Source organism: Vipera berus, assembly GCF_964194415.1.
Source record: "Vipera berus genome assembly, chromosome: 1".
NCBI classification, from domain to species: domain Eukaryota; kingdom Metazoa; phylum Chordata; class Lepidosauria; order Squamata; family Viperidae; genus Vipera; species Vipera berus.
Window position 1 is genome coordinate 162,954,239 of NC_138202.1, and position 26,096 is coordinate 162,980,334.

General features: G+C 39.8%; 2 protein-coding genes across 6 annotated transcripts in view; one reads left to right on the plus strand and one right to left on the minus strand.

Moving 5' to 3' along the window:
* OSBPL6 (oxysterol binding protein like 6) overlaps nucleotides 1-1,144 on the plus strand; it is a 92,052-nt gene extending 90,908 nt beyond the window's left edge. The window contains exon 26 of the mRNA XM_081315044.1: nucleotides 1,055-1,144. Coding sequence (XP_081171170.1) covers nucleotide 1,055 — 1 coding nt within the window. The 3' untranslated portion in view covers nucleotides 1,056-1,144. The remainder of the gene's footprint in view (nucleotides 1-1,054) is intronic.
* A 235-nt stretch (nucleotides 1,145-1,379) lies between these two features.
* PRKRA (protein activator of interferon induced protein kinase EIF2AK2) lies at nucleotides 1,380-25,315 on the minus strand. 5 transcript variants are annotated; one of them, XR_014024762.1, is made up of 10 exons: nucleotides 24,611-24,738; nucleotides 19,671-19,840; nucleotides 18,284-18,365; nucleotides 17,445-17,523; nucleotides 12,715-12,832; nucleotides 10,657-10,754; nucleotides 7,309-7,483; nucleotides 6,640-6,809; nucleotides 6,401-6,498; nucleotides 3,730-4,462 (listed from the first exon to the last, which is right to left on the minus strand). XR_014024762.1 is itself a non-coding variant. In XM_081315051.1 (9 exons), the coding sequence occupies exons 1-8, from the start codon at nucleotides 24,721-24,723 to the stop codon at nucleotides 6,652-6,654; spliced, it is 993 nt and encodes a 330-aa protein (XP_081171177.1). In that variant the 5' UTR covers nucleotides 24,724-24,738; the 3' UTR covers nucleotides 1,380-2,730; nucleotides 6,640-6,651. The 5 variants fall into 5 exon arrangements, 4 of the variants coding, with proteins under 4 accessions (XP_081171177.1, XP_081171176.1, XP_081171178.1 ...); XM_081315051.1 differs by lacking the exons at nucleotides 3,730-4,462; nucleotides 6,401-6,498 and adding an exon at nucleotides 1,380-2,730; XM_081315050.1 differs by having other exon boundaries at nucleotides 2,739-6,498.
* Between the last annotated feature and the right edge of the window lie 781 nt (nucleotides 25,316-26,096).

A 26,096-nucleotide genomic window follows, 5' to 3' on the forward strand; every position in this document is an offset into this window, starting at 1 on the left:
CAGAGTTCATTTAAATCAGATAAAACATACATTTAAAAATGAAACTTATAGAATTAAGGAGATGAATGTGAATGTAAATTATATAATTAACTTAAGAATCTGAATGTGAATTTCTGTAGAGGACTGAACTCATGATGGAAATTTTTCTTTATTAAATTTCCAGATTGAAAAATTGAACTCTTCTCTAAACTGGCCTTCTCTTTCAAACAAGCTTCAGGGAAATCTCAAGAACACCTAGTTTATATGATATGCTTTCATATTTAAAATATTTCTTATTCATCATGGAAGTTTCTGCATCAAGCTATGTCCCAATCAAGTGCCCATTCTGACTTAGCTTGTATGCTTTGCTTTTTGTAGGCCTTCTCTCCCCTCAATTTATCCTCCTGGCCATCCCAATCAGTAATTCCTCTGAAAGTATCCATATTATAATGGCAAATTTGGGGAAATCTGTAGATTGGGAACAGATAAGGAGGTTTTTTAGAGTCTAGAAGCAGACCGAGGTTCCCAGTTGCGTAACAGGAATCTGTCCCATCCCTGTCTCTGCTCTGCATTGCTGATTCTTAGCATGCAGTCTCAGCATTAACTGAATGTAGACTTGGGCACATCAACTCAAAACATACTTGAATAATTATCACAGAACTATCATTATTAACTATTGTTACTTCTCTGCTTTTCTCTCTTTAGAAATGAGCAGTTTCAAAATGGGAGTTCAGTAGCGAAAAAAAAGTCAGTATTAGGAGGGACGCTTAGGTGAAGTCCTTGATCAAATCAAATGATGTTTTGCAGGCTTCCCAAGTTAATTTCACTGTTCATAAATGATTGTGGTTGTCCAAAGGGACTTATGTTCTGGGCTAATGGTACATATAGTGAACAATAACCACATTCTGTTTACCAAGTCAACCCTATTAGATTTCAGTAAAATTTCTCTCAGCCATCTCTGTGTTTCTCAGAATGGAATGGTGCCAATTTTGCAACTGGGTACTTAAGTCTGTAATATGTAATAATTTTTAATGCAATGTATTATGAATAAGTGTTTTCCTGTTTATTTCAACAGAACGTGACTTGTGTCCATGCCCAGGATTGTCCAGTTTTCATCCAAATCAACAAAAGAATTGCTCCCCTATAAAATAATATATATTGTAAAGTTTTTTGTGACTTATTTATCAGGATTTTTAAAAGACAATATTGAGCTCCATATTTTTGACATTATATGTATTCAAATAAGAAGCAGTATTACAAAAGAGTATGCTACAATTTATCAGTTGCCTTTTTTCCTTAAAGATAAAAAGCCTAATCCAGTAGATTATTAGTCTCCCTCAAATGGTCTCTAGCTAGAGCCATCCAGGCTGCATAAAACTTGGTGCAAAAGGATATTGTGGTCTGGCGCATCTAGAGCAAACCAAGTTGGAATCAGCAGCAGTAAATGTCAATTAGAAAATGTTGAAAGCAATGGAATTAGATCTTAATTACACCACCCTAGTGCCATAAAATCATGGCTTTTCTGTTTCCTTCTGTAGCTTAATTTAAAGAAGTAATTGGTATTAGGAAGAATGCTTAGGGTCCTGAAGTATCAACAAGCCACAAGTCACTTTCAAAAGTATCTCCAAAGACAAAATACAGTAACACTTCCTTTTTGACTCACCATGATATTATACTATCAACTATTCAGATGTGTGCTTCTTCTGATAAATGTCATGCAGAGAAATGTACCATTTGTGAGAAAACTGACTTCCATACACACAGCACTTTTAAATCACTTTGATGTTTCAGAAAGTTTTTTTACAGTGTTGCAATTTGACTGCAATCTAATATTGTAAAGATTGCAGTGATTCCAAACTTCTGCAGTGAACCCTATGACAGAAAAGATTTGAATCTTACTTTCAGCAATCCAAACTCAATATTGCCTTTATCCCACTATCCATGTTGAAGCTAAATACGAAGATTGAATATTGTGATACTTGCACAGGATCATTTTGCAAAACTCTGTGGTCTTTATCCTCAGCCTTGAATATGAAAACTCATGTATACCTTTATAAAAATGCCATTGAATAAAAAGACCATTGTTTCTAATAGACTAGCCTATTAAATGTCAATCTGCTTGTTAATCCCAGATATTGATGAATATGTTAGGTTCTAGATGTCTTCCAGACAAAAGTTGTACCTCCTTGGAGCCAAATAAGGTAATGTAAGAATGGAAGCCAAGAGAACAATATTTTTTATATTCTTACAGCATTGTAGATTTAAAAAACTAGGGATACCATTACAATTAGCTAGTTTGTTATTAACTGCACAAAAGACAGAATATATTAGTATAGCATAAAAAAAATCTGCAATTGAAAAATCTGTATATTAATTGTGTTTGGGAACATACAGTATCCAGTTCCTTGGAAGCTGGGGATAATTTTTTTAAATATATAAATGTATGCTCTAGCATGCGATAATCAGTATTTTATTTAGAGAATTTTCACACAAGGCAAATTAAGCTTCTTGGCTCATTTCAAAGGAAATAACATGGTTGGGATTTTACAGCCTATGTTTATTTAACTAATTGGGATGCTGGATGCCAGTCTATGGACTGGCACCGGTCCATGGCATGCCAGAAACTGGGCCACGTAAACAAAGCCCCATCCACGGGATGAGGCAGCATGCGAAACTATGCCTCCTCCGGTCTGTGGAAAAACCTCTCTCCACGGAATCAGTCCCTGATGCTCAAAAGTTTGGGAGCCGCTGCTGTAAAAAATTCAACCAGACAGGTGATTAAAAATATGGCTAATTTTCAAAGATGAAATAGTTACGTAAACCAGTTTTTAGAAGGAACAGTTGATATTAAAAAGCTGCATGACCAGTTGTACTTTTTCTGAAGCTTCTCCCATTTCATTGTGGAACAGTACATCATAGTATTCAGTGATTGGGAATTAAATATTGTTGCCTATTCAGCTTCAGACATCTTAGACAACAGCAAATACATTTGTGAATACTTTATAACCATCTATAATCTTGCAGCACTGTGTCTTATAGTGTGATTGGAACAAATCATCTTAAACCAGTTCTGGTTAAACAAACATCCTAAAAAACATGACAGTGTTTTGGGAGTAGTTTAGCCAGAACCATTTTTATCCATTCTTAGGAGTTAGATGAAGCTCAGATCACATTGTATGTCACAAGCAGAGGATTATAGATATTCACATTTTAAAACATACAGTATTTCTGAACTGCTGGAATCAAAATAACATTGGCTTATGTAAATAGTTCTAAGTGGCCCACAACCTTTCTCTTACCAGTGGCAGCAATGGTACATTTTCATTGTTAGTATTTGATGGGCAAAATGTTGCATTTCCTACAATTGTAAGAAATTTAAGAACGATACTTAAAAACCATCATTTCCTTAAAAATGAACTGAATTGCCCACGCTTATTGTGTGAGCATTATTGTATGAGAAAACTGATGTCACTTTGATCTTATGGGCACCTATTTCTTTCACATTAGAAAATATTCATTTACGTTCAATATGATTGACATGGCACATATTTGTGACTTACAAACTCAATGAGACATTCTATTGTATTATGCTTGCCATTGATTGTATTGAATTCTACTAATTAATACTTTGAAAATCCCAACAAATAAAAAATTACAGTTGCTTACAGGCTGCGTTCATATCTAGTACTGAATAAGGCACATTTAATGTAAATTATGGCTCTACTTGCATTGTTAATTAATTAATTTATTTATTTATTTAACTTATATACTGCCCTATTCCCGTAGGACTCAGGGCGGTTTACAGGGCAATTAAAATCATAACATCATAACATACAAATTGGATATAATTAAGAAATAAGCAATGGAGTTTTTTCTCAAACAAAAACATACAACTTGTATTGTTTAAAACAATTTATTAAAGAATGACACATCTAATGAAAAAAACAGTGATAACAAATTTTATCATTTCTGTGAATTAATCTTCAAACTGTTTTAAAAGGCCACAATTGAGAAGAAATTTAAACACAAAAAAGTGAATATATAATGGCTATTATGTACAATTATATCATTTCTTTGAAGCTTCAGATATTAGAAATACAAGTTTTGAGGTCCAAGCTGTAAGCATTTTCATGAAAACACTAAAATTCAGCCTTCTGCTGCATAAGTTCAAGCAGTTTTGTAGTTCATGAGTTATGAAATCTTAAAGAAATGCCAGCCTTCATAAGTAACTTCAAGGAAGTTATGTCTGCAGAGATCAGAAGCCATGCTCCTGGCTACTGAAATATGCAATAATTAAAAAAAGTTGGTAAGTTTTCATAGCATCCAGTACAACCTATCTTTAGGTCATAATTCATAATTGCTTTCTCAGTATAATGTGATAGTAATCTAGTGTATTGCTCTAACTGTATAAGAGAAGGCATGTCCAATCTCCAGCCCAACCACCAAATACAGCTGATGATGGTTCCTCATCTGGTCTGTAAGCCTATCACAAAGGATGAATAGAAACAAGATATTCTACAACACTGTAAACCTTTAAAATCACTTATTATTTCAGTGAAGGATACATTAAAGCTAAAATGACATACAAGACAATAATAGAGTGGTTAGGGTGTTAAACCTAGACTTAGGAGACTTGGATTCAGATCCACCCTTAGTTGTAGAAATTCATTGTGTGGTTTTGAGCTAGTGTACATTATCCCATGTATTTGCTTTTAAGACAAAACGGGGGTATATATGAATTGTATGAGTGAATAGATGAATGATGGTCAACATGATTGTTAAATATTACCATTCTGCCAGGCAATTTTTGCAAGCTAGTGCTTTACATTTGGCATTTTGGTGGAGGGATCTTGAGGCTTTTTGGTATGGGTGTTTTTCATCCTGGCAGTTCCTGAGGAGTTGAGGAATGAGATGTGATTGTAAGGACAGGTGTCTGTGTATCAAACAGCATGGAAGAGCAGAGAACTGGGAAGGCTGATAAAACTCAATTGTGTGGAACACCAAGTGACAGATACAAAAAAGAAGCAAAGTGTGGAAAGTGGAAGGCAGAACGTGAGAATTGGAAGGGAAGGGCTGAGAGGAAGAGAGAGAGCAAATGCTGGAAATGGCAAGACACTTATCAATGTGACAAACGTGTCCCAATTCCAGTGGATGCACACTATTACTACTATTATTACCTCCTTTGTCGCTATAACACATTACGACTTAATCTGCTGCCATGCAGACACAGAATAGCCTATGGAAGCAGAGAGGACTACAGTGGGAGACCTAGCAAGTTCATTAAGGGGCTCTGGCACTACTGCCATAGCTCCAGTGAAAGGTGAAGATATCAGCTGCTTATAGAAACTGCTGCCTGAGAAGAGAAAAGCTGTTAACTCTTTCTGTCTGCCCTTCAAGGCAGGGCAGGTCAGGAAAGCCACAAGAAATACTAAAACTCTACTGCTATGGATTTGGGATAACAAAAACTTGGAAGCCTGACAGCGTTTCCCTTCCCCTCCCTTATACCAAAGACTTGTCAGTCTTCGGTCTCTTTGCTGCACTTCATTTCCCCCCCCCCCCCCAAGGTTATCTGTCTGCTATTCTGAAGTCTGTTGCTGACTATAGACTGTCATAATGGCATTCAAAGGCTTGCCTGCGACTACTTTGGTGCTTCAGTGAGTTCAACATATACAAGCCAAGGGACAGGGAACATTTCCCCCTCCAATTGTGTGGGAGTGTATCTTCTGGAGTCAAAATGCTGCACGTTTTGAGTTTGGCTAGTGTACAGTAGAAGGCAAGGGGTTTGGCCTAATAGAAAGGTGATCTAACTGAAGTGACCTTGGGCCAGATAATCTCTCTATCTGCCTGTTATGGAGCTCTGGGGGATGATAATGGATGAAGAGGTAGGCCTTGCCGGTGACTCGTCCTCCTCTAATGGAGCCTGGAGGATCACCGCAACATTATTCTTCAGGAGAACCCTGAAGATGTTTTGTTTTGCTGGGCTGGGAAGGATTGAATTCTTTGCATGCTGGGTTGTTTTATGGATGTCAATTTGATTTTAAAGAAACTAGTTAATTTATTCGGAGTTGGGTTTTAAATTTTAATCTACTTTTAATGAGGTGTTCTGAAAAACAATGAAGTTATGGGTTTGTTTTGCTTTCTGGTTTCTCTGTTTAATATCTAGTTATTTTGACAAGGCAACAATATTAACCATGTAAGAAATAAATAAGGGAGAAGAATTTGAGCTGGACTTTCTGCTCCCAATGCATGGCATTCTGAAGGAACAAACTCCTTCCCCCCTCCAGCTTAACACACACTGCACTCTTCAGCAGGCTTGCCTCAAGCCAGACTTCCCCATCCCTGGTACAAAGTAGTATTAAGAAAGAAGGCATTGGATTCAAGGCTGCTTTTGGGAAACAGCTGCTCACACACTAATGATTACTTTAGTACTGAGGATACTGATTCATCAAACGCTATAGAGTTGTAGGCTGTGTGTCTCCTTCCCTGCTGGCAGCTTTGCAGATTTTGATTTTCCTGATTCTAGCTTTCCAAAATAAATAAAACAAAAACATCTTAATAGGTTTAAGTTACATCTTCTTTATAATACAAATCATGAAACAGCTGCCATAATTTGGAAATTTTTCAATTTTAAGACAGGCAGATGTATACAAATATACCCACGTTCATTCTTTGCTATTTCCTCCCAACTATGATTTTTAAATACTGCAGTGCATTGTGGGCTGAATCATTGTGGGCGTTGCTCCAGGAGATTCCTGTCCCGTGGCAAACTATGATTGGATTGGTTGAAAGTTCTACGAGGCTCTGGAATTGTCCATTCACACTCAACTCCTCTAAAATTATAGACACAAACGGTGATAAGTAGAAAATCACTATCTTTGATCAAACAGAACATAGGTAAATTCTCTTTCCCCAATCTTCTGACCAGATCACCAAGATTGAGGTAGAAACTATTCTTTTTATGAAGGTGGGGGTTTCCCAAACGTTCTTTTTATCCCGTGTTAGCAATGACAGACTCCATTATCTATACATTTTTCTCATGCTGACCTTATCCTCTTGAACTCTTAACGCTAACCCTGGTGACCCTCCTTCCCTCTTGAATTCTAACACTAACTTAATGTAATGTTCTTCAAACTAGCTACAGAACAGCATCTGAGCCTTAAAAAAACAGCAAAAACACAGAAACGGATTCTCTGCTTGTGGTATACTTGAACAAGTATTCAGACTAAAAGTTGTAAAATAATTTCTGACTACACAGCATCTGCTCTAGCAGTGTTGAGAGAGAAAAGATGAAGGGAAGGGATGCATGCTGTATAATTTACCAGGTCTTACCTATGTTCAAACATTTTATATTAAAACCTTGCTCCTCTGCAAGTTCTCCAAGCAGCTGAATATAGTCTGTATTGGGAATACTGAGGGAGCTTATCTTCAACATGGTAATTTTTTCACCAGAAGAGTTCCTTAAGATATCCCATGTGCATCCCAAATTATGCATTTGTTCTTTTCCCTGAAACAAATGAAGGAGGTTTGGATTTTGCTACACATTATAATATTATAGTATTTAGTCATGTAGTCAATATTTTTAAAATCCTCTATTATTGAGCTGAGAACTTATGATGCAATGCTTTACGTTTTCATTAGAAAACATGGAAGTGCAAAGGCAGCACCTGCCTGTCTCTCTTTAAAGCAGCCAAATTATGTTCTAGGATCATAAGGCCAGTAAGGGAAAATTTTCACTGCAGCCCTGTGATCCTAGAGACCGATGATTATGGCTTTAATGAGTGGTAGAAGGTGCTGTATTCATACTCCTGGTAGTGCCTCTTCTGAACTGAATTCAAAACACTGCACAATTCTAAGAAGATACCAATCCAAACAGTTCTTACAGTTTTCTCATGATACTATGAGTTAATCATCAATTCCAGCTGATGGCAGATTGAGGGAAATCGAAAGAGAAAGGCTGTTTCCGGGCAAAGAAAGTTAGCTGCTGCAGCAGCAACATTAGAGGAATCACCTAGTCAATTTGAAGATAAATTGAAAGTTCTGATAGCTTTGGTGGATTTTCCTAAAAACTCCAGAGGGTTATGTTTTAGGAATTTACCTTTAAATATAAAAGGTAAAGGTTCCCCCGCACATGCGTGCTAGTTGTTTCCAACTCTAGGGGCCGGTGCTCATCTCCGTTTCAAAGCCAAAGAGCCAGCGCTTGTCCGAGGACGCCTCCGTGGTCATGTGGCCGGCATGACTAGACGCCAAAGGCGCACGGAACGCTGTTACCTTCCCACTGTAGTGGTCCCTATTTTTCTACTTGCATTTTTACGTGCTTTTGAACTGCTAGGTTGGCAGAAGCTGGGACGAGTAACAGGCGCTCACTCTGCTACGCGGCACTCGGGATTCGACCCGCCAAACTGCCGACCTTCCGATCGACAAATTCAGCGTCCTAATCCACTGAGCCACCGCGTCCCTTACCTTTAAATATAGTTGAACCCAATATCAATATTTAGACAACAGAATTTAGGCCAAGCTATTATTGAATATAATAATTATAATTTTAATTTGTGTTCCAACCCTTTTATTGTGCCTAGCTTGAGGCGACAGATCAGAGATGCACAACTTGCAGCCTTCAGAAACTTCCAAATACTATTACCCGTTTAAAAAGGGATAATTTATGAACAGAGAGCAATTGTGCTATATATGTAAATAACATCCAACTGAGCTTTTATCCTGGCTGCAGACACTTATCTTTCAGTAATACAGACCCTGGCAGGCCACTTAGAAGATGTTAAGACTGGGAAAGATTGCACATGGATTCCATAGAAATGATAAGTTAAAAGTTCCTTGCAAATGAGCCAGTGCACACTGGATCCACATTAAAATGTAATCATGCTTATCCCCATTAAGACAGTTAACGGCCTTTTTTTCATGGTCAGTTTCCTGAATGAGACAGTTCTGCTAATGGGCAAACATTCTGCTGTTTAGCAGTTCTGATCCCGAGATACGTCTAAAGTGAAAGGATATAAATCTAATAAAAAAAATAGTCTAAGAAAAATGCCTACGTCTTTTTAAAGCTATTTTCACCTTAATGTGCAGTTCCATCCTTGTTTTAAACTTGTTTTTCACTCTGCCTCTCCTGGTGTAATGAGAGATAAATCCAGAATTTTGACTTTGAAATTTCTCAAACAGCTGTCCAATACACTACAATTTTTGAAGCGAATAAGAGTTCTCAGCAATTTATGACATGGCAGAATGTTCTTTCTTTTAAAACAAAAAAGCAGTGGTTTATAGTATTTCTAAAATATTTACTTTGGACACCAAAACTAGGGTTTTTTCCATTCTCACCAAGGATGGTTGTTGGGTTTGGGTTTTTGTGGGGTTTTATTTGGGGGGGGGGAGGGGCTGAATTTTTCCCCCATTTCTTTTTCTTTTATTGTAATATTGTAAATCATGGTGGACTATGTTATTTAAAATCAAATGTCAATGCACTAATATTTAGAAAAATGATTAGGCATTACTAACATTCTACTACTTAAAAAGCTTAAAATGTTGAAAGTAAAAACATCTTACATTTTCAGAAAAGCAGTAAAGAAGGAACAGAACAAAGCAAAAACCAAGTTGTGTTTTAATTAGCACTTCCACCAGCCTAAGTAGTAGTGGAGAAAACCTATTGTAAAAATAACAGCCATTTTTTTTCCAGCACCTGAAGAGAAAACATTGCTTTCTCCAGTGCTTCAAGTAGGTAGCCAAATAAAGGAAAGGACAGCATTCTTGAACCTTCAATCATGTGCAGAAGAACTGTAGTTTATCAAGGCTTATGTTGCTGTCAAAATAATATGTACTGTAATTTATACCAAATAGTAATGCAGTTCATCATGGATATCAAATGGATAGGTGGAGTTTGTTAGAATATATATTAAAAACTCAACTCTGTTGAGAGGATGAAAAGGAGCTGCGAGTGTAATTAGTATGTACTTATTTAGTGTATGGTGACGTTATATTAGCCGGGAGTCTTTGATGCTAATACAGAGTAGTTATTTGGCTGCCTATGTAATTAGTGGAGGGATATAAAGACTTGGTTGACTGCATCTATTCACCCATATCAAACAGTTCTTGGGTAGTGAAGCCAAGCAAAGAAAGGAGCTGTCAGAGAATGGAAAAAGTAGGACCCACAAGTGTTTATAATGGGGTTCCAATAACTATAACTCAACAACTCAGAAGACTTGATTGTATCCCTCCAATCCTCTCCAAACATTGCCACCAAGTTGTCATTGTAGCAAACGTAAGAAAATTATGCAATGCACAGGGAAACTGCTATGTTACTTGTGTTTGATTAATTTTAATCAGATGTATTTTCCTGCCCATACCTCTTTTTGTGTGCTAACACTGCCTACCACAGCCTGCCAATCAAGGGCCAGGAGGAAGCCTTCATCTGAAAAGGATTGTACCTCATGATTTACAAATAACCTTAGCTTTTGGAGGGAACTGCAGGGTTCATTACTTGCTTGCTCTGAAATAAATTATGCTCAGTGGAAGTTATTCCCAAACTACTTTGTATAAAAATGTCATCCTTTACATATTAGAAAAAGATGAGAAACGGAGACAAAAGATGATTATTAGGAATGAAGAAGACATTAATAAAGTTCAGTGGTTAAATCAGGTACTTTCTATTAAATTTAATGAATTACTTACTAAACAAATTGTGATATTATCCTGATAAAAACTGTGGAATTTTTCAAGTAATTTCTCAGCAGCATTTCGCTTTGCTAATTTTTTAGATGTCCCCATACCTAAATCATAAAAGGTAAAATTATTGAAGTAGATAAAAGAACTATTTTCGATTACATTAGACAATTACATTCCAGAGTCAATTAGGATTGCATTTGGGGTATGTACATGCCTTTCTGTAGCCACATATTTGAAATTCTCTTCATATGTATTTTGTTCTGCACTTTAGCAATAGGCATCAACGGCTAACTCTGGTCCTCTCAGATCCCTTCTAGCTACTGTCAGTATTGATTCACCAAATCATTATATGGATGAGAATGCAGAATAGTGTGGAAGAATATAAGGAAGAGAGAGATGCTGCTGGCTTTGCTAACTTGGCTGAGGCTTCATTTGAACCTGCCTTACCACAGCAGGTTGACCACTTGGATGCAATTTGAAGGTAAAGTCTCTATGGGAAAAGGAATAAAAGGAGCAGCAAATGCAAGTGATAAAATATAGACTTAGCTGATGGCATCCATTCAACCATATAAAAAAGTTATAGGGATAAAGGCCTCTGCACAGATGAATTGCACCAATATACAGTATAGATAAATCATACCGAATCCTAATTTCTACTCTGAACTTAAAGACAGAGACCAATTGAAAAACAGACCAGTAATATGCTGCATGATATAAAACAAATAGCAAGGCAAATTAATGACAGAATGTTGGGAATAACCTCTCACCAAAATGTCAATAAGCTCCAATATTTGCTGAGAGCAAAACTTCGCTATATTCCTGATAATTTCTGGTGGGATATATATAGAAATAAGACACAGGTACTTTGACTATCTGATTAGTCCTTGCAGGAAGAAGCTTTGTGCACTAAGTACAGGAGGGCACAGGAAAAAGACACGCACTGCTGACATAACAGTCATATCAGAAGATAAATAAAAGCTCTCTAGGAATGTTATGAAACCTTCCCTCCATCAACATGCATATAATTCTACATTACTTTTAGCAAGCAGCAACTGTACTGTTAGGCTTTACTGGCCAGATATTTCTGGCAAACAACCTTTTGAAATACTAAAGAGAGAAAGGAAAAATGCATTCAGTTTACAATGCACAGAGGGTAAGAGATCAGTGTTTTGATGTTCTATTGTTCTATTGAAATGTGGCCAATGTAACTCAAAAAAATTGCCCTGATTTTGTTTTATTAGACCAATTAAATTTCCCCTAAGTAAGAGCAGTGGCGTAGCGTGGGGGGTGCAGGGGGGGCCGCCCGCACCGGGCGCAACATCTGGGGGGGGGGGCGCGCTCGCAGCTCTCTGCCCCTGCCTGGCTCACTCTCTCTCACTGCAGTGCTGGCTGTGTGAATCTGATCCGAGGCGCCGGGTCGCCGCCCACTGTGGAGGGGGGGGTGCCAGGCGTGCGGTTAGGGGGCGCAAATTACTTGCCTTGCCCCGGGTGCTGACAACCCACGCTACGCCACTGAGTAAGAGGAGATTAAGGAAACTTACCTCTAGCTTCTCGACTCAGTAGCATTTCATATAATAGGAAATACATGCCTACAATCCTTCCCTCCCTCCCTCTTCTTCCAGCTCCAAAACACATAATTGATCAGGGAGCAAAAACACAGTAGTAGTAATTCAACAGATCAGGGGTATACTGTTTGTTTTTTTAAATGTATCTATCTTTGCTTTTAAAAAAATCATGAATTAGGATATTCCACAAGAATATAGATAAGGGACATTAGTCTTTTCAGTGTACAGGTATTATTATGTATAAAAACTTCCCGGTTAGGTCTCCAAAAAAATATATATCACTTTTTCTCCCTGCCTTATTGTATGTGCGGTCATGTGTCCAGAAGTACTTTTATTTCAAAGTATTTATAACCAAGCTTCCAAGTGAAATATCTGACAAGGCCATTTATCAAGCAAAATTATATAAACATGAAAAAGTATGAAACAATAGAAACAACCAATTGTTCATCATTCTTAATCCTGTGCTAAATTCAAATCATTTTGGAAAAGAATTACGTACCTGTTTCTACAAATGTTTCAATTCTGCAAGTCATGGCAAACTCTCTCTTATGAGGTGGCCCAGTCTCCTGGGCCAGAAAATATTCAGGTAATCTCCAACCCTTCCTCATAGCCAGTTCCTTAAAGGGGAAAAAAACACAGAGAAGACAGTTTAGAACAGGGGTGTCAAACTCAATTTCATTGAGGGCCGCATCAGCATTGCGGTTACCCTCAGGGGGGCGGGTGGGTATGGCCAGGGTGGGCGTGGCCTACTGGGTGGGCATGGCTAGAGTGCATATGGCCTACTGGGTGGGCGTGGCCAGCTCTGCATCGTTCGCATCAAGGGTGCCTATGGAGGCCTGGGCAGGAGTGGGACAGATCTGAGGGTCTATGGCAAAAGGAGGGTCTCTGGGCCAGGGCCAAGGCAGTGGGGGCCGTTCCCTCACTGTTTCCAGGATGGCTTCGCGGGCCACATGAAACCACTTCGCGGGCCGGATCCGGCCCCCGGGCCTTGTGTTTGACATGTCTGGTTTAGAATGATCCAGCTTTAAAAAAAAATACCTGCACTTCAGAAGTTTCCTCATCCAGCACAGGAAACAAAACCCCAACGTTAATTACAGGAAATCCTCTAAGAAATAGACCTCAGTTTCACTAACTTTGAATATAATGGTTAAAATAGTGGACTTCTGTTATTTGGGGAAGCAGTGTGTACAATTTTCGCTAAGATTTGGACATGCTTCTGTGCACGCTTCATGTTTGAGTTCCAGGTGAGAGCAGAAAGGTGCTAAGATGACTTGGTGGCATTTGCACAAGCTTTGTGTGTGAATTCATGGAAGAGGGAGGGAGACCAATGCATCGGGAAGATTGGGCAGCACATTTAGGCAATGACTAAATTGAGAAAAGGGGGCTGGAAAGATTTGGTGGGCAAGTGATGGTCTTCCCAAAAGAGGGAAGGGCAGAAGATGCTAGGAAGATCAACAAGGCAGGCCAGTGGTTAGACGCTGCAGCAGTAACAGCGGTGGCAATTTTTCCTGCCCTGGCTCTTGCCCCAATCAACACGTCTTTAGTAACAAAGCAATTGGAGCCAAAAGGGGCCTTCAATAGTCCCTGAGGATGAGATCGCTAAAAGTAAATCCTAAACTTCCACAAGATCTTGACGGGGTAAGTAAGGGCAAAAAATGTCCACTCAAATACAGCCAGTTTTCTATCACTGGTGCTTTGCCTCTTGATCAGGAATTCTAAGGATTTTTTTTTTTTACTAAGAGGTTTCATGACCTAAGAAGGTTATCTTCACAAGTGCCTGTATTCAACCTATGAAAAGGGAAAGAGAAAAAGAGGGGCATTTGTATTTAACGGACACCCTCACTTGAACAGTCTGTTAAATCAAAATTTCAATTAAATACATTGTGCCTGGCTCCCAAATGCATCTAAAATCTGGGATAAAATAGTCTTTACCCATACTGCAATTACAAAGGAAACAGGAGGATGGAGTAGACACACAAGCTCTTTGTAGGCTTCCCATCAACACTGACAATGTGAATTAAAGAAAAATGTGGAGGAATTTTACATGTAAACCAATTTTGGAGAAAAGCAAGGTGTTACACCTGGGCAGGAAAAACTAAAGGTAAATGTGCAGATTAAGTGAAACCTGGCTCAAAAATAGTAACTGTGAGAAGGTCCTTGGGTCCTAGTGGATAATCACTTAAACATGAGCCAGCAATGTGTAGCAGCAGCCAAAAAAGCTAATACAATCCTTTGGTTGTATAGAGGCATAGAATCAAGATCATGTGAAGTAATAGTACTGCTTTATAAATCCTTAATAAGATCATACCTGGAATACTGCATCCAATTTTGGTAAAACATTACAAAAAAGATGTGAGTTTAGGAAAAGGACCCAGATTGTTGGGGGCAATAAGCTGACTTTGTAATAATGCCGCTTGGGGTGTGTGTGAAAGCCCTAATAAGCAGGCATATACATAGAATGAAGGCTACTGCTAAGCTTGTAAGCCGCCCTGAGTCTTCGGAGAAGGGCGGGATATAAATGGAATTAAAATAAATAATAAGCAGGCATATACATAGAATGAAGGCTACTGCTAACCTTGTAAGCCGCCCTGAGTCTTCGGAGAAGGGCGGGATATAAATGGAATTAAAATAAAATAAATAAATAAAAGTGCAAAGATGATTAAGGGCCTGGAGACAAAAACATATAATGAACGGTTGCAGGAATTGGGTATGGGGTGACGTGATAGCAGTGTTCCAGTATTTTGAGGGGCTGCCACAAAGAAGAGGGGATCAACTTATTTTCCAAAGCACCAGAAGGCAGTACGAGAAACAATGGATGGAAACTAATCAAGGATAGAAGCAACCTAGAATTAAGGAGAAACTTCCTAACAGTGAGGACAATTAACCAATGCAACAGCTTGCCTCCAGAAGTTGTGGGTGCTTCATCACTGGAGGTTTTTAAAGAACAGACGGGACAGCCACCTATCTGAAATGGTATAGGGTCTCCTGCTTCAGCAAGGGGTTGGACTAGAAGACCTCCAAGGTCCCTTCCAGCTCTATTCCGATATTTCTACAGAAGAAAAGGTCTTTATATCATCCTTCAAAGAGAAAGCCTTTTTGTTTCTGTTTTTGGTAGAAAAACTTCGTCTAATATATGGTAGTCCTCAACCTACAACTATTTGCTTACCAACCATTCAAAGTTACAATGGCGCTGGAAAAAAAAATGACTTAGTTTGATCCTTGCACTTTCACGACCATCAGAGCATCCCAATGGACGTGATCGGAATATGGGTACTTGGTAACCAGCATGTATTTAGGGCTGTTGCAGCATCCCAAGTCATGTGATTGGGTTGATTCAGAAGCTTCCCAACCGGTTCCTGACAAGCAAAGTCCACGGAGGAAACTGAATTTGCTTAATGACTGCATGATTCACTTAGCAACCACAGTGATTCACCTAGTAACCATGACAAAAAAGGTTGTAAAATTGGGTGTGACTCGCTTAACAACCATCTTATTTATTTATATTTTATTTTATTTTATTTTTTATCCCATTTATATCCCGCCCTTCTCCGAAGTCTCAGGGCGGTTTACAATCTAAGAAGCACCAATCAATGTGCTTAGCAATAGCCTTCATTCTATGTACAGTTGCAAGAAAAAGTATGTGAACCCTTTGGGATTATGTGGTTTTTTGCATGAATTGGCCATAAAATGCGCTCTAAACGTTATGTAAGTCACAACAATAGAAAAACACCGTCTGCTTAAAATAATACTACACAAACATTAGCTGTTGTCATGTTTTAATTGAACATAAGATGGAAACATTCACAGTGCAGGGTGAAAAAAGTATGTGAACCTTTGGACTTAATAACTGGTTGACCCTCCTTTGGCAGCAATAACCTCAACCAAACGTTTCCTGTAGTTGCAGATCAGACCTGCACAACGATCTGGAGTAATTTTGGACCACTCCTCTGCACAAAACTGTTTCAGTGTAGCAATATTCTTGGGATGTCTGGTGTGAATCGCTCTCTTAAGGTCATGCCACAGCATTTCAATCGGGTTGAGGTCAGGACTCTGACTGGGCCACTCCAGAAACGTGTATTCTGTTCTGTTGAAGCCATTGTTTTGTTGAATTACTTGTATGCTTTGGGTCATTGTCCTGTTGCATCACCCATCCTCTGCGGAGCTTCAGTTGGCGGACAGATGGTCGTACGTTTTCCTGCAAAATGTCCTGATAAACTCTGGAATTCATTTTCCCATCAATGACAACAATCCGTCCAGGCCCTGAGGCAGCAAAGCAGCCCCAAACCATGATGCTCCCTCTGCCATGTTTTACTTTGGGGATGAGGTTTTGATGTTGGTGTGCTGTGCCATTTTTTCTCCACACATAGTGTTGTGTGTTTTTCCCAAACAACTCAATTTTGGTTTCATCTGTCCACGTTTGAAGTTTGCAAAAGAGCACTTGGATGTTCCACAGCACTACTGGCAAAAGGTTCACATACTTTTTCCACCCTGCACTGTGAATGTTTCCATCTTATCTTCAATTAAAACATGACAACAGCTAATGTTTGTGTAGTATTATTGTAAGCAGACTGTGTTTTTCTATTGTTTTGACTTACATGATGTTTAGAGCGCATTTTATGGCCAATTCATGCAAAAAACCACATAATCCCAAAGGGTTCACATACTTTTTCTTGCAACTGTATATGCCTGCTTGTTAGGGCTTTCACACACACCCCAAGCGGCATTATTACAAAGTCAGCTTATTGCCCCCAACAATCTGGGTCCTCATTTTACCTACCTCGGAAGGATGGAAGGCTGAGTCAACCTTGAGCCTGGTGGGACTCGAACCTGCACTAATTGCAGGCAGCTGGTGTTACTTAAGGAGGCATTAGCCCACTGCTCCACCAAGGCTCTTACTGGTCCCAATTGGGATCGTAAGCCGAGGACTACCTGTTATCAGTGGTTTCATTTTCTTTTTCTCTTCACTTATTTTTGTTATCACCAACTTCACTTTATGTTGCATTCTTTCCTGGGGTGGGGTGGGGGGAGTATGAACAGCCTTCCCTCATTCACGCAACCTGTTCCTGACTACCTGCCATTAGTCTGCCATCAGAAAATAAAAAGGAGGGGGGAAAAAGTTTTGTAAACCTGGTTTGTAACTGTAATTTTAGGATTCCTTGAACTTCTTAAAACATAAAGATATAATACATATCTAATTAGCAAAATAGCGTTAAGGTCATTATAACTCACTTGCAATGATCCAATAGGATTGGTCTGTTTCTGTGCTTGATTGACAGGCTCAGGGATTGTATGGTCTGGCATAGAAATACTAAAATGAACATAGTAAACTTAAAATGGACACTTTAGAAAGTACTATTATACATGTATTATAATGCCAAGTGTCCTGGATTTTTCACAGGAATTGTTATCCCATTTCCCCCCGTTTTTTCATTGATTTGATAAGTAGATCCTGAAGTAAGCAATGTTGGAGTCAGAAGTCAGTGGGGATATCTATTCTCTTTTAATATTACCTTTAACTTTTTTCTTTCTGTTTCATTCTCGGATATCCTCTTCCAAGCATATTTGATAAAGTATAATAGCTTTCTACAAGTCTCAGACAATACTAATTAAGAAAACTAAATTTCACAGTAATTATGGAATTCCCACCTGTTCACGCCTAATCAGATTTTCATGACGTCAACTTTTTGAGAGTTAAGTTGTAAATATGACAAAAATTGTGACAAGATCTAAAATGCCAGAAAAGATTTCAGTGGATCATCTAACCCCTAACAGAGATATGTGAGATGCTGTTATATAATACTTTGTTTCTTCCAATACTTTTTTTCAAAATAAGTGACACTATCCAGCCTCTCCTATTCAGGAATATCTAGTACTATTTATAAAAATGTGAGAACACCCTAATAAACTTCCTCTATCAACATGTGAAGATCAGGGACCCAATGAGCAGGATGGAGAAGGTGAGACAGGGCTAGCATGGACCCCAGAGGCAATTCTCACTTTTAACTCATGTGAATTAGCTAACTGCCTGCCCAATGGTATTCCATCCCAATACTCAACATCAAACTTACCAGACATTTGGACTGCTTTTCAAAATATTCAGTGCAGCTTCAGCAGCTCTGTGTTTTGCAATCTTTTTGCTGCGACCCTCTCCTGAAGCAATAAAAACAAAAATATTTCTCTGTACAAAGCAGAGTAACAATAAAGATCTCAATATCTGAATTTCAAGCAATAGTTTTCTGTTACTATTTTGTCTGGGAAAGAAAAAAAGAGGCTTATAGTTAGCAATCATCATGCACTGAAATAAATTCATTTTTCAAAATATTAAAATGTAAATTCACCACTATGATCCTACAGAGACCTGGCCAATTTACTTTTTCCAAGGGAACAAAATGGCCAATCACACTTGGCAGTATAAATAAGGCTCTTTAAAAAACGCACAGAATTTGTATCTATATAGTGCTTTATTAGTTCTAAGGTGACATCAAAAGTGATTAAGCTAGGAAGGACAAGAGGATATCAGGATAAACCTCGGCCCTTTGGGATCTGAAATTGAATTAAAGGGAACAGAAACAGGAAGAAAGAGAAATGTTTGAAGTAAGAAGAGCGAATGGAAGGAAATAAATGCAGGGGAGAGAGGAATGCCCCTCTATTGCACAGCATTAGTTTCTGCCTGGAAGATAGTTTTGATGAGATGAACCTTTGAGAAACTACGGCAGGATTCATCTTTTAAACCAGTGTTTCTCAACTTTGGCAACTCAAAGATGGGTGAACTTCAACTCCCAGAATTCCTCGGCAAGCCATGGCTGGCTAGGGAATTCTGGGAGTTGAAGTCCACTCATCTTCAATTTGCCAAGGTCGAGAAACACTGTTCTAAATCACACAGTTAAATTTTTAGATAACTGCCTTCCACACATATTAGAACAGTTTTGTGGGGGAGATGGCCTTGGAAAGATATTTATGCCATGAGATCCACTCTTTTCTCGATACTGACATATTTTCTCTAAGTCCAATTCCTATCCCCAACACTATCTCTAAATTTAATCATTTGTCTTCTGACCCCATTTTCTTCCATATAAATATTATCTGCTTCCTTAAGAACAAAGAGAATAGTAACCTTATATTTTTTTTCAGCAAAAATAAAACAATATAAACATTGTATATAAACATTGGAGCATTCTCACACACCGCATTTTGATATCCTAAGCGTGAACCATTCTATTTGTTTTCATAGGTACACAACATACAGCTCTCTAAATTTTGCTAAAGCACAACTTGCTAAAGCACAACTTTTACCAATTCCAGCCAGCAAGGCCAATTCCGTAGCTGAGATTCAGTAGCATCTGTTATTTCGGACTCACTCCTCACAAGTTATGAGGAGACAATATGCTAAACAGAAGAAACACTACATGCAATGAATCAAAGAAATACATTTTAATACATTACATTTTCACAAACCTGTTGCAATGATGTCACCTACGGTGACTTTATACGTGAAAACAGGCATATGTACTTCTCCCTCAGCTTTTTCAAATTCATATTCAGGATTAAGGTGAGCTTTTGTGCCATATTCAAGCAACAGCTGCATCGGTGTTTTGCTCGGTTTGGCTGCAATAATTTCCTCCAAGCTGTTCAACAAATGAATAAGAATACGTAAGAAGATGAAAAATATTTAAGAATTAGTTTTTCTTTTGAAAATAACTTCATTATTTTTCATTCATGACATTTAGAGATTAGAACCCAGGAAAATGTAAAGTATGCTTCTGTGATTATACTTTTAATTCATACAAATGTATACATTGGGAAAATAGAAAGAAATGCCATCTTATTTGTCATTTAGCTTAGTAAATATCAGCTGCATTTGGCTATGATCCCAGAAGTATGAGAAGAGAAAGTGCAAATTAGCTGTAATGTAGAAAGACAACTTAATTTGTTTATCACATTTTTTGAACCACCCATTCTCCTTCAGAGAGCTGCAATGTGTAAGGCACATATCTGTATCTACACAATATTGTATTAACAATTCAATTTCATGTTGCCTTAAGCAATAAATTCGTCTTAATTAGGGCTGCGCAGCAATCTAGATTCAGAAAGGAAAAGGCCATTTGGAGAATGCATAGGTACATGCCTTAATCTCTCAGAATTTCCTTCAACTAACTGCATCTTTTCCTGGGCCTGCATAGTTACACTGCATGAGCACAGAAAAAGGCATCATGCTTTAAGGAAAGGCAGGCATTATTATATACACATTCACACATGCTATCAAATATCTTATATTTTTTGAGTCTACATCAGGAGTTCTCAATCCCTGGTCCGTGGACCAGCACTGGGCCACAGCATGCCAGAAACTGGGCTGCGCAAACAAGCAAAGCTCCATCCGTGGGATGCAGGCAACACATGGAACCATGCCCCCCTCCGGTACATGGAAAAACCTCTCTCTACAGAACCGATCCCTGGTGTCCAAAATCCCTACATCACATTAACTTCATTTCATTTTCTCACGCACTTATTTGTAAACATAACTTTTCTACCCATAACATTTTGATGTTCATCAGGTATTACAAAATTGGGATGGTCAAACCAGAGAGTTTGTTGAGGAACTATGACATCTGCCATTTACATTTTTATAAAAAATAATGTTTGGAGTGGGTAATAAGAATTAAGTCAATTTCTCTTGTATCATCCTCCTCCATCTAAGGCCAGTGACGGCGAACCTTTTAGAGACCGAGTGTCCAAACTGCAACCCAAAACCCACTTATGTATTGTCGGGTGCCGGTTGGGTGTGGCCCATTGGGTGGGTGTGGCTGTGGTGGTAACGGCAGACTGGGTGGGACTAAAAAGTTCAGTCAATCAATTCCAACTTTGCGTGATCTTTTTTTTTCCCGTGAGAAGTTGAAATTGATTGAACCTTTTTTTTTTGCACACGGTGGCGGAGGCCTAAGGCAAAAAGGTTTTATAAAACCCAGCTGAAGGCCTAGGACTGGGCCGACGGCGTGCGTGCCCACAGAGGGCTCTGCGTGCACCCGTGCCATATATTTGCCACCACTGATCTAGGCTCAAGAAACTATTTGCTTCCTTGCAGAAAATATTTAGTCTCCCAATGTCTCATTTTCTTCAACCACGAACTTTCTCCATAGTGATGGCTCCTTCTAGTTTAGGGGTAGGCAACCCTGGCTCTTTTATGACTCGTGGACTTGAACTCCCAGAATTCCAGAGCCAGCCTAGTTATTATGAAATCTTTTATTGATTGACTACTGCATATAGTATTTGTATGGGGACGCAGTGGCTCGGTGGTTAAAGACGCTGAGCTTATCAGCGGGAAAGCTGACAGCCCATGTTCAAGACCTGACCACGGCACGATAGGGTGAGGTCCTGTTACTTGCCCAAGCTCCTACCTACTTAGCAGTTCGAAAGCATGCAAATGCGAGTGGATAAATAGGTACCACTTTGGTGAGAAAGTAACAGCATTCCATGCGCCTCGGCATGTAATCATGCTGGCCATACAACCCAAAAAGTGTCTTCAGAAAACACTGGCTCCCTTGGCTAAGAAACGGAGATGAGTCAGACACAACTGGACAGAGGAAACCTTCACCTTTACTTCTATTATCTGTATGCCGCTCATTTTATTCATTTTATTTCATTTATATCCCATTTTTATTATTTTTATAAATAACTCAAGGCAGCAAACATCCTACACACCTTCCTTCTACTATTTTCCCTACAACAAAAACCCTGTGAGGTGGGTTGGGTTGGGTTGGGTTGGGGTGAGCTGAGTGAATGGCCCAAAGTCACCTAGCTGGAATTAGTCTTCATTGTTGAAGGCTTTGAGTGACTAACAATCAGAAACATCATTGGCAAAAAAAATCCCTCTGCATAAATAAACTGCAACAAATAGTAATAAAATTTCAATTTATTCATAATGGTTTTTTTAAAAAAAACCAGTCTCATGTCTACCAATGCATTCCAACATTCAAAGCATGCCTTTCTGCTGGGCTTGAAGGAAAAATGTCTTAACTAAAGAGGGAAGAGCATGGAGGAAAACAAGAATTTAGCTCAGAAAAACAGGAGCAGGGAGGGAAAAGAAATAATCAAGATTGCCCCACTTTGGGTTTCCAATATAAGAGGATGGGAAAGAAAAACACTGTCAGGATTTTAAGATACACATTCAGAATTGTATATACTGAGTCACTAAAAAAAGGGGTGGGTGTATTAAACTGGCTATACAGTAATTCCTCAATGGTTAATGCCACACTTTTGTCAAATTCCCTGAATTAAAGCTGAAAGTCTTCATTCACATCCTGAGTGTTTCATTTCAAATTCAATATGGTGATATACAGAGGCCAAAAGACATATCACTGTGAATGAAGGTGAATGAATATACCTGTCCTGGGATAATGTTGCCAAATCCAATCTGGGTCAGTCCTTGGGACTAGAAGTTTTGTATCATTTATCATTATCCCAAAATATATGAACCTGGCTGTAGCTTACAACCTAAATCAAAAGAATTTTAGTATTGCTCCTGGTGCCTGCTTCCTGGCTTAGCCTACTTAATACACAGAACGTAGGACTTGTCTGCAGTGCAAAGCAGTCAAAATCTTTATATGGGTTGATGCACTGGAACTTAAATTCTACACAAAGTATTCTGATCACTCTGAATTCATCTTCTTATCCATTCTCTTAATATCATTGGGAGATAGCTGAGCTCAGACTGCTATGTCCCAATCACTATATGATAGATGAGCTTCTCTTATCAACAAGACCCATCAGAAATAATGTCATTTCCTAGACATTTTTTTAAAAAAATCAGGTTTGCTTTAAATGCTATTGTTTTAAATAATAAAATAAAATTTAAACACACTGGCTATGCATAATCATGCATTAAATCCTGTGTTTGGTTATTTAAAAGTAAATCTCAAATCCAATGGCATTTCGTCTCTAGTAAGTTGCACAAAGCAATTCCACAGGGCCAGGGAAAGGACAAAACTCTTTAAGAAACAGAGCCACCACCATTTTCCTTCACCCACTGTTTAGTTTTTTACCTCTCTTTTTTAAACACACACACACACACACACACACACACAATTGCTCCTAATGGTTGTAAATAAAGTATGACATGGTACACTTTCAATTTCTAAAGACGACGACTGCTTTTTTCAGAAACTGTCAATCAAAATATTTAAAGGCTTTTTTTTATTTAGTCATAAACAAAATGGCAGTTTTATGGGTCTCAACCTCGCATGTGTTCAGCTGAGGCACTTCTATATGAAAAGATGCTCTGACATCTTAAAAACATATGGGTAGTTCAGGAGAAAAATGCATTCAGCCACCGAAGAATCTTGTGCATGGAAGCTGCATGTACCTTGCATGCAGATACTCATTAGCTATTCCACACAGAATAAAAAGAAACTGTCACATGCAAAGTGTACTGCCTATTCACCCTCAACTGTATCTACACAATATTGTATTAACAATTCAATTTCATGTTGCCTTAAGCAATAAATTTTCCTGCCTTCAAATTGCGCCAGATTTTTTTCCCTTCCATTTCTAGTCACCGTACTTTTTCCAGCAGCAGAAGGTCCCGAATCGGGTCCCCATCCTCTCAGAAGTCTCCGGGGGAGATACGCCTATACTGGGGTGGTGGGTGGTGTGTGTGTGTGTGTGTGTGTGTGTCATGTAAGTGCAAGCAGCTCGGCATCTGTGGCTCCGAGCCCGGGAAGGGTCCCCATCCTCTCGGAAGTCTCCGGGGGAGATACGCCTATACTGGGGTGGTGTGGGTGGTGTGTGTGTGTGTGTGTGTGTGTGTGTGTGTGTGTGTGTCATGTAAGTGCAAGCAGCTCGGCATCTGTGGCTCCGGGCCCGGGAAGGGTCCCTATCCTCTCGGAAGTCTCCGGGGGAGATAAGCCTATACTGGGATGGGGTGGGTGGTGTGTGCGGGGGAGATACGCCTATACTGGGGTGGGGTGGGTGGTGTGTGTGTGTGTGTGTGTGTGTGTGTGTGTGTCATGTAAGTGCAAGCAGCTCGGCATCTGTGGCTCCGAGCCCGGGAAGGGTCCCCATCCTCTCGGAAGTCTCCGGGGGAGATACGCCTATACTGGGGTGGTGTGGGTGGTGTGTGTGTGTGTGTGTGTGTGTGTCATGTAAGTGCAAGCAGCTCGGCATCTGTGGCTCCGGGCCCGGGAAGGGTGCCAGCCGCACGCGCCTCCTTTAAAAGGCGACCCCCACCCCCACCGCACCAGACACACACACACATACACAAACACACACACCCCAAGAAACTCCAAGGCGCCCGCAAGCCCCTTCCCTCTTCGCGGTGCAGATTCCCGGGCATTTTTATTTTTTTATTTTCTCACGGTCTGTTTATGGCGGCGCCTCCCCCCGCCCCGCGCGCGCCGTCTGACCTGGCGAGTTTCGGCTTTGCTCTCGGCGAGTTCCGCTGCCCTGACAATTCCTCCGGCGTCAAGGGCGCGCAAGGAAGAGACGCAGCCACGCTACCCCCAGCCAGCGCCTCCATCTCCCCCTGGCCAGAGCGACCTCCTCTTTGCCCGCCCACCCACTTCATGGAAGGCACGTGGTTCCGGTGAGTCACGTTGAGGAGGAGCCCGAAGCGGGCGGGCTCTCTCGTTCCGTGCTCTCGGCGCTTTTTTTTGTTGTTGTTGCCGTTCGGGCTCTTTAGCCCTCGGTTTGATTGACGTCTTCCGACTGCCGGTTAATGGGCCAAAATGGGGCAGGATTTGGCCCATTAACCGTGGCTTGGAAGAAGGTGCTTCCGAAAGAGCAATGGTTGCGTTGCAATATCACCGGGCGCTTCTTGTTCCGCCTGTCATGGCTGACGCTGAGCGCTCGTGCTAGATGCAGCGAAAAGAAAAATTACTCCGCTAACGCTTGACAATTACCTTCAAGTGAAAAAGGAGATGTTGGTTTTGTTTCCGTTTTGAAATCGTGAGGAAAACATAACATTTGCCATGACACTCAAATGCCAGTGTTCTCCAGTTTCCTCCACTGTGAATAAAAATGAATTATTTTTTTTACACTGTGACCCATTAATATTGAAAGTTTGAAGCCATACTTTGTTGTTGTTAGCTGCGAAGTCGTGTCCGACCCATCGCGACCCTATGGACAACGTTCCTCCAGGCCTTCCTGTCCTCTACCATCTTCTGGAGTCCATTTAAGCTCATGCCTACTGCTTCAGTGACTCCATCCAGCCACCTCATTCTCTGTCGTCCCCTTCTTCTCTTGCCCTCAATCTTTCCCAGCATTAGGCTCTTCTCCAGTGAGTCCTTCCTTCTCATTAGGTGGCCAAAGTATTTGAGTTTCAGCTTCAGGATCTGGCTTTCTAAAGAGCAGTCGGGGTTGATCTCCTCTAGGACTGACTGGTTTGATCGCCTTGCAGTCCAAGGGACTCGCAGGAGTCTTCTCCAGCACCATAGCTCAAAGGCCTCAATTCTTTGGCGCTCAGCCTTTCTTATGGTCCAACTTTCACTGCCATACATTGCAACTGGGAAGACCATAGCCATACTTAACTCCAGGTATACTGGAGAAAGCCTTTATAACACCTCTGTGCTATAGGTTATGCTGAGGATGAGAGTAACTTATTAGAAAACTAGTCTTACTTAGTACAGGTAGTCCTTGACTTAAAACAATTTAGTGACCAGTTACAATGAAGTTGAAAAAGTGACTTATGAATGATTTTCACACTTAACAACTGTTGCAGCACCTCCCTGTGGTCACGTGATTAAAATTCAGACACTTGACAATTGACTCATATTTATGACAGTTGCGGTGTTTTGGGTCATACGACCCCTTTTTGCGACCTTCTGACAAGCAAAGTCAATGGGGAAGCCAGATTCACTTAGCAACTGTGTTGCTAACATAATAACTCCAGTG